Source organism: Gymnogyps californianus, chromosome 18, assembly GCF_018139145.2.
Source record: "Gymnogyps californianus isolate 813 chromosome 18, ASM1813914v2, whole genome shotgun sequence".
Lineage (NCBI taxonomy): Eukaryota > Metazoa > Chordata > Aves > Accipitriformes > Cathartidae > Gymnogyps > Gymnogyps californianus.
The window spans coordinates 11,184,545-11,198,891 of record NC_059488.1 but is presented as its reverse complement, the minus strand read 5'-3'; the positions used below and the strand labels follow the sequence as shown (position 1 = coordinate 11,198,891).

General features: G+C 36.9%; 1 protein-coding gene across 1 annotated transcript in view; it reads left to right on the top strand.

The window, feature by feature from the left end:
* The window catches only part of DENND1A (DENN domain containing 1A), a 216,570-nt gene that overhangs the window by 127,256 nt on the left and 74,967 nt on the right, over positions 1-14,347 (top strand). Inside the window, 2 exon segments of the mRNA XM_050907872.1 lie at positions 3,337-3,438; positions 10,717-10,842. Coding sequence (XP_050763829.1) covers positions 3,337-3,438; positions 10,717-10,842 — 228 coding nt within the window.

The following is a 14,347-nucleotide window of genomic DNA, read 5'->3' as shown; positions in this document are numbered from 1 at the left end:
GTGATAATAAAATAACATTTAGTATAAACTGGTGTTACTATTATTGATGAATATTGCTTCTAGCATGTGATCTGAGTGAGACACAGGAGCACCTCTTAATACTTCTATTAGAATGTAGTTTCTCAGTGTTTTTGCAAACTTTCACATAAAACATTTAAATTACTTCAAGTGTTTGGCTGCTTGTGAGCAGGACAGATGCACTAACTGCTGCTTATTTACTGACCTGGTGTTTAAGGCCCCCTGGAGTTTGTTTGAAAAGTTAAGAGATTTTCACAGTAAAGGTGCCATTTCTGAAATTTAAAGTGCTCTTTTCACCAGGAGATAAGTTCTCTCTGATTAAGTCAGTAATTCTTACTAAGCCATGTTTATAGAGGCCATAAACAATGGGTTCAGTGTGCTTGTTAAACCAGCTTTCCGTACCTCTCCACTCTTTTAAAAAGAGACATTTAAAATAAAAGGCAGGTGTAGATGTTAGTTCAATTTGATGGTTTTTAGATGATTAATTATGGCTACAAGTAATTCGGTAAGAATGGTTAAGAAAGGTTTGCAGTAGTGATATGTGATGCGCGTTTTCACTGAATCACTTCTTTTGACTCAGCAAATCCCTAGTCTGTAGTAAAATTAGATAAGGAAACTGTAATGTTCATATTTCCTCTTGTTCTTTGCTTCACTGCATTTTTGTCAGCAAAATATGAACATACTGAATATAGTCCATTCTGTTCAACAGGTATCACTTTATTTGTAAGATTTTGTTTAGATATTCAGGAAGTGGTGAAATGTGGGATGCGACTGCATATGGCTTAGTGGGTGTCCCTTCGTATTTTGAGAAAATTACAACACGAAAACTGTACCTGTGAAAATGATCTCTATGTAGTTGCGATTCATAGAGTCCAATGGGATTTAATGTGAGAAATGCAGTTGGATGCTGGGAATTTTTACTAAAATTCCAACAAGAGAGTAAATACTTTTATTTCCAGGTCAGTTGTGCTGGTAGGTACTACGTTTAGCGAAAGAACCATGTGATTATTTGACAAAAGCCCTTATAACTATCTGATAATACCTTTATCAAAGATTACAGTGAGAGGAAAGATGATAAAACCAGATAATGATTAATATGAATGCTCAGTCTGCATTTCTCTAGGATGAGCCACAATTGGACCATTGAAAAATTGTATTTTTTCAAATGCATTGCAAGATAGATGCTATAAACCAAGTTAGTCTCAAATGTTTTATTAAGTTTGACGGTTTGTCTCCAGGGAAATCCACTGTCTTAATACAGATAAGTTTTAAAGTAATGTTGTGCTCTTCACGGAGTAAAGGTATAGCACAGCAGAGTTTAATATTAGCCTTCTTTTCGGATACAGTTATTTCTGGGCCATGTGTGGAGATGATTACGTTGCTCAGCATTTATAGTCCTTGCACCATGAGCAACGTCCTTTGTAGTATACTCCTTGGCAGATACCCGCTTGTCACAAGCCTATTCTTTGCTACAGAAAACCCCAACATTTTGCTGAAGGGAAGGTATGGATTCATGACCAAAGTTACAAAAACACCCATTGACAAGTTCAAGCACATGTTTGTTGCTTCTTCGGCAAGAATCAAGAGAAGGTTTTAATTCCTTCTGTCTTGTCCTACTAGCACTCGATTTTGACAAGCTTCTGGCTTTAGTTAAGTACATTGCAAGAGCTTTTTGTTGGAGCTTTTTAGACTCCTTTGAGTATAAGTGAGATTTTTAATTTTCTGAAACAGGAAGGAGCAAATCAGTTTGTCTGGTGCTTCCGGACTCCTAGAAGGAGCAAGACTCCTGGATTGCTTTAGAGTTTATCAGATGCAGCCAACAGAGTGACCTTTGGTTCCTGAAATGTAGAGGAAAGTACCTGGTTTGTCATGCAGTACTTGTGCTTTTTATATGGAAAGCATTAAATGTAATATTGTTCCATTTAAGTTAAAGAAATTTCTCATGGAAGACCTAAACTTAAATGTCTACAAAGTGTTTTTTATAGTTGTTGGCTTTTTTTTTCCCCCTAAGTACACAGCAGTTTTCTTTATAGGCAGAGGACTGAGCCTTGAAAACTGAAGGTAATTATTTAGATGCCTAAGGCTCAACTTTGCCATTGTTTTAGAGCTTTAGTTCCTTTCTTTTAAAGGAAACAATTCCCCCCACCCCGCAAAACCTTAATTAAAAATCGAGTATGTTTTTGTCCATTTTCCTCTTCAGTAACTTGCATTTGATCCTACATATAGGTATGTAGGTACTTAAATGTTTGTTTACAGTGTCACTGGGAAATTTCCTTAATTACCGTATTCTACAGTTCCACTTTTTCTGATTTTGAATTTTCAAAGCTTTATTTGAGGAGGGCTTAAATATGTATGATTAGTCAGTCAAAAAAAAAAAAAAAAGGATTCAATTCTCCTGTTAGTAGAAAAAGTGTTAAAATAAATATTTAAATGCTGCTCTGTTTCATATCAGTGATTCAGTTACTGTTGTTTAAGCAGGGAAGTAAAGTCTGACAATGTTTAAATTTGCTTAGATCACCAATACGTTTAGACACTTAAAGTCAAAGGTACTAATGATCGTTCTTTTGAGAAATAGGTTATGCTTTTCTTTTGTATGTCCATGTACTGTTACAGATGATGTAACACTCAAATTAGATTAGAGACAGTTCTTTCTCTCAATTCATGGGAACAGGATAAAAAGTTTAGGCTCACTGAACATCAAGAGACCAGGATACGGTGGAGTTATTTTTCTCTTAGCTTTTTTCCATTTTAATTATTTATTTATTAACCTCTAGTAGTGTCCATTTTACTTAAATACATTTGTAAACTTGTCTCTATTGGAGTTCCAAAATTCAACCTGGAATTTGGAAACCAGTTCCCGTCCCAGACTTACTGCAACTCTTAACTCCTAGAAAAGCCACTATTTATTGTTATTTAAATTAATTTCTAAATTTAAAGAGATATACTTGAAATCTTGACTCAGCTAGAAACTGCTAAATGTGCAAACAGGATACCAGAATTAAGACAAACATTCGTAGAGGTGCTTGAAATAAATCTTCGCTTGAATAATCAGAAACAGTAACTCTGGTTTCACAAATTTCAGTATGCGCGATGTTAAGAACTTCCCTCTGCCAAAGGGAAGGTTAATTTTTCAGCATTGTAAAATGTGAATAAATGAAACAAATGATGACAGAAAGACAGGAGTGTTGGTTGTTTTTAAAATGCTTGAAGTTTTGTAATGCCATGATGTTATCCCATCACTTGTGTCCTTTATGCGTAAAATTTAACTCTTCATACTTATATTTTCCTTTCCCTTTTCTTGAATTTGCTCCTATTTAGAAAGTAAGAAACATGGCCCTGGAAGATGTAGTTATTCTTAATGTAGACACCAACACACTGGAAACCCCTTTTGATGACCTTCAGAGCCTTCCTAATGATGTGGTATGTATGAAATGATTTATCCAACTATTCCATTACTTAAAAGTGTAAATCCTTTTGACCTGTTCAGTTTGTAACTGAGGTGTCTCATTGTGTTACTCTCATTATTATAAGTAAACTGCTTTACCTCAATTCTTTCCTGTTTTGAAGTGTTAAGGAATGTTTGTTTGAACATTTGCAGACATATTTTTAAGCCTCCTAATGAAAATTAGTTAATGCTCACATAAGCTAGAAATGCTGCAGCAACCCAGTTTCAGTTTTGGAATGGCATGATCAATTTTCAGGTCATCTAAAGAGTTAGTGTTTTATGGGTAAAAAAGACAAAGGAAAAACACGCAGGTTATGGTACATCTGAACAGGAAAGAAAAATTCAAACTTCTTCCTTTGAGGTGTGAAAAAGTACTACTATTTTAAACCATCTTTATCCATTTCATTAGGGAAAAAAAAAAATCCTGCGTTTTTAGATAACTTTTGTTTCCAAATGAAATTGTGCGTTTTTTTTCCTGTGACTTCTTCCAGGTAAGCTTTAATGAACTTTGTGCATTTTATATCCTTAGTTACGATATCAAATGTACTACTTCATGTTCACTCCTAGCACTGCTCAGTGCATATAATTCAGAACTTCTTTTCTTTCTCATTCAAACTTTTTATTGGTAGTTTGTTTATTTTTTAGTAACTTGATAGAAACGTTGTATAAATACTTGATCTTTCCCTTTAATGGGACAAAAATACATCCAGCTTGCTACTTGCTGCTGTAATCATCTTCACTAAAGAAGCTGAAAGGGAAGAGCAGTAAAGTGAGTAAGAGTGTAAGAAGCTATTTTTAAGTTGGAGGATGACTGTTTAGGAGAAAACGGCAGGGGAAAATCTGGCTTTCTTTTACTAGTTCAAAATATTGTGCTGGCAGTTAGATCTATACCTTTTTATGTGCAGTTGAGAAATAAAATTGATATGCAGGCAGCTCAATATAAGCTGGTCTGTTTGAGGAAAAACTCAAGTACTGGTGAATACCCAGTGCCGCCTCCTGTGACATCCCATCGTTTCTCTGTGATCTGTGGTGTGATCCATTCTTCGAAAACAGTGAGCTCTGGATGAAAGGTCCATCTTGATTGGGAACATTTTGGCTTTAGTCAAGCATTTAGTCTATAAAAGTTACTTGCATGAATTTTTCTGGCTTTATATAGTTTTTCATTTTGATTTCACTCCCAGCATCCAAATCCACCAGCTGGTCATCGCTTGTGCCATTATCCGCAACCCGGGGAATGACAGACTTGTAAATTTCATGGAATTATGTAAGAAATGTCTGGATACAGTGAGTGCGGGGCCTCAAACATGTATATGATTTGTCAACAATCAAGTATTATATTAGATTTTATGAGACTTCATTAAAAGAGCTGTTGTAGGCGCACTGTAGAACATCAGAAGAGACTTCACCAATAAACACAGAACTTCAAGCTTTGGAATGTAATAAATTTTAAGAGACTTCCTTCCTTTCATTATTTACTTTTACTTCACTTTTATAACAGTAGAGAGTTGTGTTTTATTAGTTCAAATTTCTTGATTCAGTTTTCCACAGGTCTATTTAAAAGCTACATTTTATCTTGGAGGATGTTTGGAGCATAGCAGAGGAAGTGCTGCCAGCAAATTCAATTAACTGGCATGGCTCACAAATAGCGTACATGGTGTATTTTTTTTTCACAACTGCTATATAAATACAGCTGGGATTAATATTTGTCGCAACAAAGCCTTAACTTGAATCGTGTTGCGTTGTGTAATTAATGTTTGGGATCAGTGTTTATGTCTTATTTAGCTTTGTTTCGTTATTTTAGTTACCTAGATAATGAAGTATTCTCCTCTAGGTCTTTTCCTTTCCTTCAGACTGCTTAATATTTGGCTTTGACCGCTAGAGAGCAGCTGCTCTTCTTTGCAAGAATTGAATTTCTGTCAGTTCTTTCATGCATCATGTGTTTGGAACTGTAAGTGGATCAAGTTGTTCATCTCAGCAGGGAGACTCTAAAGCCAATCCATTATACTTTTTTTTCCTTTTTTTTTCCTTTTGCTTCCCTGGGAGGATGGGGAGATTCTGGGAGTGTGTCTCCCCACTGGTCTGAGTCTAAACAGATGCATTTATGATCTGAGAAACTAAAAATGTCTTCAACAGTTTCAGGATCATAAATGGCTGTTATGTCAAACTATTCTGCCAGTTTTGCTACTTAATGTGAACAGTGAGCAATTCATGCACTGCTGAATAGACAGAAAATTTACTTTGCTAAATTAAATCTATCTATATTCAACAGTGAGGAAACACATCTTCTGTGTGATGCATTCACCATCAGGTAATTAATCCAGTGGAAAATTTTTAAAGCTGTTTTCCCCCTCTCCTTGAACAGCTTTCTTAATCAAGTAAATGAGGTCCTGTGATTATTTTAGAGCTTCAGGTAGTGAGTTGTGCTTGAGTTTCATGATAGTGACGTTGCTACCTAAACTGTTGATTCTTGGGACTCTAGAATGAACTATTCTTTAATCTTTTACTCCTAGGATCCAAACAAACATAAGCTACAGTGAAATGTCTTTCCAGTTAACATTTGTGTCAAAGGAGCTGGGTACCATTGAGACAGTTCCAGCAGAATCAGATTAAGTCATTTCTTTGCCCCCGTTTACCTCAGCAGTACCTGCTAGCAGTCAGACTTCCTGAACTGTTCAGGTCAGGTCCCTGAAAATCAAGGTGTGTACTACTGCGTTACTGATTAACTATTTGAAATGTGAAAAACTATCCCTCCTTCACCTTCTGCTTCTGATATGTTGCTGAAAATCTGGCAGCATGAGAATGCCCTGGGAAGTAACTTTCCTTTTAAAATAGTCAATATTAAAAAAAGAGATTTATTAAGGACTGTGATTACAATAAGTGCATCTGCTGCTGACAAGTCTCCTACACCACCGTCTGTGTTGCAAGGAATAGCAAAGAGGGGGTAGTAATTTTTTTTTTTTTTATACAACCCTTATGGATTTTTCATGTATTTCCAAATAAGTGTCATCTTCTAGTCTCTAGTTGTAGTCAGAGCTTCATATTACAAGGAATAAAGCATAAGCTCACTCTGTCAACTTGTAGTTTTTGTTAAATGAAGCCCTGATGCAATGCAGTGTACTGCGCCAAAGAGATCTTGTGTATCTGATGGCTGTGAGAGTATTGTAAATTTGCACTAGCCTATGAATATCTTAGGCTGTCAGTAATTTAGTTGTGTATGCTACTGTTGTCCGTTCATTAACAAGTTACCACAAGTAGGAAGCCTATGTTACTCTTTTTCACTTAGTGGGAAATTAACTGCTTTCAGGACAGCAAGAAGTACTAAACTACAACTCCATAGCAGAACCATTTTCTTAAAGGTGAATCCGTTTTTATTTCTTACACAGGGTTTGCAATAGAATGTTTCTTGCTTTATTCATGTTGACAACTGAAAAGCCTTGGACCTAATTAAAAGAATTTCCACTAGCACCTTTACTGAACCATTTCATTATGCTGCATTGCACAGATTGCATTTTGAAACATGGTGATAGTTTAAATCTGACCTTTAAACCTGAACTGCCAGAAGTATAAAAATCTTCTTTAAAAACACTCTCAGGGTAGACTGCATGTATATGTGTCTGTTTGGCTAGAAATAATCTTCATATTGAGTGGTCACAGCCTTATTTTTTCTTTTAAATATTACTGCCTCTTTAGGCAGGAAACAATCATCATTCTGCTTGTATAATCTACTTTGGTTTATGTACTAATTTATTCCAGAGTAAACATGAATTTTTTTTGTCTTAGTTGTTAGCTTCTTTAAAAATTTTGCTGCTAACATTTTCTTTTTTAAAAAAACTATGGCATGCCTATTGCAATAATCCTGATTGAGAGAGTAAAAGTGTGCATACATAAAATAGACATCCTACAGTGTTTGATTTAGTCTTAGAAGAGAGCAAATGATCTGAAAGCTTAAGGAATTAGCAAAATACCTATCAATATTCTGCTTCTATACCAAATAGGGAAGCTGAAACACAGAAAGGCTGTGACTAGCCTTCTGAACTTTTAGTTTGTTGTAAAGCAAAGCATAGAGCCTTTTCCTTCTATATAGATGGCACGTTCTTTATCTTCTCATGAATGTTTAAAGAAAACCACTTATAAAGAAGTTTGAGATGGATTTGGAAGTTACTCAGAGCTATGGAATTTTATTGCACTTTTAAGAAGTACCTTTAAATGGTTTACATAAGTTAATATAGGAAATAAACGCATATTTCATCCCTACAACATCAGACCCCTTCAAACATGGAGAAGTGTGCTGTTTGCGTTTGAAAATCTGATGAAGCTTTTACATTTTGAGAATAACAGAGCTCCTTGAGAGACATTATCTCAGTGAACAGGAGTGAGCTTATTTTATGGGCATGATAGACTAAATCTGTTATCATGTGTTATGTTAATATGTGCTTATGGGCTCATTAATGCATGGATCGTTGGCATAAGCCGCAGCATTCAGATTATAAACAATGCTGGACGCACTCTTGATTATTTCTGTTATACTAAATATCTGTAATGAAATTTCTTCTACAACAGAATTTGCAGAAAATTTAAAAGGGAATGTCTTTGCAACTGTTTTGGTAAACAAAAGTGCAAATATAACATCTAGTTTTAAAAGAAGAAAAAGTAGTGCACAGTATGGATTATATATTTAACACCTGTATAGCAAGATGAGGAGTCACTTTCCTGCCCTCCCCAAATCTAAGACTACTGAAGGAGGAAGTGAGGGATGTGCTTACAGGAGGGATAAAACTGAGGCACTCAAGAACAGTTGTTCAGTAAAGTCAGCCTGCCGTTTGCTACTAAGGCAGGCTGGTAGCAAAACCCCGAGGCAGAAAAAGCTCAACTCATCTGGTAGGATTTTGGAGATATGGATGAGGCCAGAATAAGCTTTTGTTATGAGTTGGAGGATGGGGGGAAGGTCTGGAAAGTTAATTTGAACATTTGATCCATCAGCTTATATTTTATGAAGTATTATTCATACTCTCAGAAAACACAGTTAGTTATGTTCGCTACAACAGAATCTGCTTACTATGTAAATAATATTCCTACATTTCTTGCATAGTGTGAAATATATAGAGCTACCCCAATGGAGTTTTTCAGAATAGGATTTGAAAAAGGAAGATTTGCTAGTTATTGATAGAACTATTTCTGTTAAATTCATAATATGGATATTTATGGAGTCATTCCTGTTCTGCAAATCAAGATGACTAGGGGTTTCCTGGCTTTCTGCTTTCCTTCTGAAATTATGGCTCCTTCCTGTCTTCTGCGTAAGGTGTCTCATCAAACTCAGGTTTTGCACGTGACATGACTGCATCCTCTAAAAGCGCTAGTTGAATTTCTTTCAAGAACCAGTGCCCAGATCGTTGTTTCTGTATTGCGATGTGTTGCGTGAGATCCGTCTCAAAAACTTAGCTTCGCCTGGTTCTGTCTGCAACACCAAAAAATTGCTACTGACATAACTATTCGTTAATGATTTAACGTAACCTATAACCGTTGCAGCACAGGCACTGCAAGCTTGATGTTAATCTTTGAAAATTTTTTTTATCTCCTTTCCCAGCTTGTGTTTGGGAAAGAAAAACGCTGTCACTAACAATAATATATAGATATACAACCTTACTTCAGTAGTTACTGAGCTCTAAGCACTAGAAAAGAGACATCAAACTAAGTCACAACCTTCTTGTATGTATGAGAAATTCTGAAGCACAGAGAACAGCAATGGATAATCCTCTAAAACTTTAGCCCTTGGTGTACACAGAAAACAAAGAATATTCAGGTAACCTGGATCATGGTAGTTTTAACTCTGCCTGCACAGAAATGTGTTTAGTTGATATTTGCTAAGTTGTGATCTATAAGTGTCTCTGCGTAAATGGTAATGAGACCGTTAGGGCTGTGTTCGCCTAAAGTGCAGCTCTGTGAATCCTGAGGTAATTAAACACCTCCACAGTGGAAGGGAAAGGGCAATGAGGGTTAAGAGAAGAGCCATCCTGCGCACAGGTGGTTTAGATCTCTTGAGAAACAGGAAGAAAAAAACCTTCAGTAGACAGAATGTCGTTGTTAATCTGAGACTTTTAAAAAACTGCAGGTTTTGTTTTCTGGATTGCATTTGGTGTCCGTGGCAAGGCGTTGGCAAGGAGGCTGCAGGGCCTCTGTGAGGAGAGGCCGGGGCGGCTGGTGCAGGACACAGCCGGTTCCAGCCGGCTCCACAGCTGAGCCCATCAGCAAAGCTGGTGGTGCCTCTCTGAAAGCGTCTGTAAGAAAGGGCAAAATGCCACATGGCAGAGTGAGGAGTGAGTAAAAGTGTGAGGAGGAAGGAGCGGCAGAGAGGAACTGCTACGGACTGACCGTGACCCCCATTGCCATTGCCCTGCGCCGCTCAGGGAGGAGGTAGGGGAGTCAGGAATGGAGGGGGAGGTTGAGCTGGGAAAAAGGCAGGGGAGGGAGGAGCGTTTTTTAGTTTCTGTCTTTGTTTCTCACCATCCAACTCTATTTTAATTGGCAATAAATTAAATTAATTTTCCTAAGTCGAGTCTGTTTTGCCCATGATACTAATTGGTAAGCGATCTCCCTGTCTTTATCGGCCCACGAGCTTTTTCTTCGTGTTTTCTCCCCGAGTCCTGCTGAGGAGGGGGAGTGAGAGAGCGGCTGGGTGGGTGTCTGGGAGCCAGCCAAGGGAACCCACCATATGCATAGATAAAACTCTCATTTTGTTATTTTCCATTAAGTCTCTGAAATACAAGGGAACATAACCTTAAAAGAAAAAAAAAACTTGTATTTGTGGCAAACATTTTTCAGACCTACAGAATTTGTTCTTAGCATTGGTGATGATGGATGGCCTGATTACGCAGAACAGTTTCTCCATTAGTCTGATGTTTGAATTAATTTAGCTGAAACTCTTTCGTGGATTCTAATCAAGAATGACACAGAACTTCATGGACTACCTTTAAAAGAGTACTCAACAGCATGTTAACGGAGGATTTTAAGTAGGAGGGAAGGTTGAAATGAAGCTTTTATTTGCCTGTTGGTTTCTGAATAGAATCCAATCGTAGTGAAGCAAAACAGCTTGAAAAGTAATGCTTTTAGAACTGAAAAATTCAACTCTGAATTCACAATGTCACATTTTGTCATAGCTGCTGCTGTGGTTAGCACGTTTTTCATTTAGCTGTGCCCCAATGTGTTAAGATTTGATTGTGATATGAGAGTGATCTAGACCTGTTGTGTGATTTCAGGTTTCTGCACTGAAGAACAGATTGAAGAAAGTCTCTACAACCACTGGAGATGGTGTTGCAAGAGCGTTTCTAAAAGCACAAGCATCTTTCTTTGGGAGCTACAGAAACGCCCTGAAAATTGAACCTGTAAGTAGGAAATTAGTAGGCATAGGATGTAAATCTGCGGCTGTGGTGGGGGGAAAAAGCTAACAAGAATTCGAAGTGTAGTATAACCTACTTTTACTAAGGTCAGCATTGTGGCTCTTTGGCTGACTAGTACTGAAAACAGTGTTCCAGTCTCCAAAAAAGAAGGAGGTGCAACAAGCATCATCAATCACACAGGGAGAAAACTTCTTATGGAAAGGTATTCGTGTTGCTTGGTTTTGAAGACAGTTAAGTTAGAAGAGAGATGATAAAAAAGTATAAATTAATGATCATAGGAGGCTAGTGCAGAGTTGACCATTTTCTCTCACTGCAAAACCTGGTTATTCACTGTATTATTTTTAAAGGTAGTAAAAGATACACTTTTTACACAATATATGCCTAACTGAAACATGCAGATTTATGGAATCATGGAGTTTAAGAACATAATTAGTAAAGAAATTGTGCTTTTCCAGAAATATGAAGAATGTCTGGAGTTGTTACTATTGACAATAAATGTTCTGTTAGGGAAATTCAATCTCTTGCTTCTGGTTCAGAGCTGATCTCTATTTAGCAACGATTAAGGGCCATCTGAGTGGGGGAAGGATTTTTCTGTACTTGATCTTGGGTTTTATGGCTTCTAGTGAGGCATCTGTTCCTGGCTTACTGCAAGTAGCTTCATGGACTTCAATACAAATCAGTCCAGCCAAATTAATGTATTTCCACATGTTTTGTGACGCTCTGGTTTTGCTACCGTGTACTTAGGGGGTTCCTTTTAAAGTGTGTACATTTTGCTGATAAACAGTTACAGACAAGGTAAATAGTATGAGGAACATTCAGGTATAATTCATGAGATATGTCCCAGAAATACGGGGATGAAAAGTACTAACTGCAGACTGATCCACAGAATATTTCCAAAATATCCTATGTTCCCTGTTTCTGAAGCAGGGGAAACTAACACATGTGCAAGTCAAATGCAGTGATAAATCTCAATGCGGTGTTCACGGGCTCATTTGAACTACTGTTGTTTAGACCTATGGCTGCTTAACAGGAAGATCTCTGTAGAGGACAAAACATGCTTTTGTCTTAATACCTTCTTCTCTCATCTGCAAGCATTTGGAAGCAAAACAGAAAATTAGTGGTAGCAATGGAGAGCTTGAATACCACTGGGAGATGGTAAGATGAGTTCTGAGTGTAAGTGGGGAGGCTAAACGAGTGGAGTCAGAATGAAGGCTTACTAGTTGAGAAAAGCTGTTGTATTTTGCATTCTCCTGATCTGTGAAGATTAGTGAAAAGACTTGGCATGCAGACAAGTAATAAATCTGATTTTAATCATGACGTTAAAGGAAAAGACCAGAAGTTGGACTACAGGCATAGTGTTTCTTGAGGTTGAGAATGTTTCAGTAACTAAAGTCTCTTCAGTACTATAATTTGTCTTACTAGTTATTTTTAAAGCCAGAAGGAAAAAATAGCTCAGTCTGAATTTTAAGCTGTCCAGTTATTACCATCAAATAAGCATCATTCCAACAATTCATACTCAGGGTTCAAAAATGACTTTTGAAGCCAGCATGAGTCCTTCCACATCTTACTGGGGGAATCCATGTGTGTGTGGGGGGGGGGAATAAATTGTATTGAGTTGTGTGTGTATGTCTGGGTGTAAGTATTGGGCTTTTAAAGCATCTAAGGTGAAATAATGGGAGGTATTTGAAATGTTGTCCATATAAATAAAAAAAATGAAACCAACAAGGCACTCTGGCTGTAAGCCTCCTTTATCTGTGTCGGGGAGACACTGACTTCCCTTCATCCATGCAGGCTTCCTTGTTCTCTGATGCTCCTCCCAGTAGTTGCCAGGCAACTCTGGGAATATTGGTGTATGCTTTGCCTGGATGTGTGTGTGAGATTCACTAGTTAAGGGATTTATGAAGAAAAATAATAATTTAAATTGCTTTTCTGGAAATACCATCTGGTATTTTGAAGGCTGAATGTTAAAGATGAACATTCGAAATCAGTTCACAATGGCACACCCCTAGAAAGTGCAACTTCGAGGGACAGCTAACCTGAGAAAGTAGAAGAAATTGTTTGGTTTGCTTATCATTCCATCAAAGAAAACTTGTAATCACAATTGCACAAATATGTAATAAAATCCAATTTTAATAATCAGGAAGTGGAAATTTTCAGGGCTTTCTTTCCCAAGTCATTTTATAAATTAAAAATTTAATTTCTGATTATACATTTCAGTATTAAGATTTAGATAAAGAAAATTTGCAAATGTTTCATGTGCTGAACGTGTCAGAGTCAAATGACCTGCATTTTGTTTCCAGTTTTGCCACAGACATCCTGTGAGGTATTGGACAGGTCATACAACTACTTTATACTTCACTTCCGTTTTAGAATATGCCAGCAGTAAATGCAGTTACTGAGAGACTCTTGTTACTGTCAGGAATATTGCCCTTAAAAATTAGTTCAAAACCCTTGGAAAACCTGATCTTAAGAAGATACAGCAAAACTCCAAACAGTAGTGTGTAATGAGTAAAACTGTTAGGAAATGTACTTGCTACGTTCACAAAAGAAAACGGGATTGTAATTTAATAACAAAGCATCGTAACTGGCAATTAGTAAGGCATCTTGCAGTTTAAAGCCCTGCGTTTCTCTCTTGTGCTGTACTTCGAATGCTGCACTTGAAATAGTCTTCTGTACTCTCACGTAATTCCGTCTTCTACACAGCAATTATGTTCATTGTTATTTCCTGTCAGCTGATTAGCTCAGTTTGCTGAGTTTGTGGATTATATACTAACAGGTGTTCAAAGTGGTCATGATACACATCTTCTCATATAAATACGGAATGACGGGAGCTTCTTGTTGAATAGTGGAAGAATATTAAAGTGTATGCAGCAACTCTTTGATTGCTCTCCATTGATGTGTCAGAATTCACAAAGATGTAACAGTTGCAAATAAAATCATTTTGATGTGTCTGAGACAAATAGAAAAGCAAATGGAAGAAATAGCTTCTAGGAAAAGAACATATTTTCAAATACCTCAATTGTGGGTTTTTTTCTCTTATCACCTTCATGTGTCGTAAATATGGGATGTAAGCAATACCGAACCTGATGTGGTTCTTTGCATTTGATGTCCGATAACTCAAGAAATCTGACTGTTCATTTAAAATCATTGATAATTAGGAAATAAATTCAAAGAAGCAGCAGCTTTTCTTCCTTTCATAGTTTTTGTCTCATAAGACAATTTAATTTCATAGACCATCTCATCTGGTATGAGTTGACTTTTCAGGATAAATGGTGTGAAACTATTTTTCATTATTCTCTGTAGGCCCAGAATGTGTCACAGAGCAGACTTTAAAGTCACATTATACTTAAGCATAGTAAGAGCTCTTATTCTGTTCAGAAGCTTTTACTCTAAAGATACCAGGTTATGTAATGTATATACGAACCAGTACACCGACAATGAATGAGTTACTTACGCTGTAAACTTTGAGGCCTTCAGCAACTAGAACTTT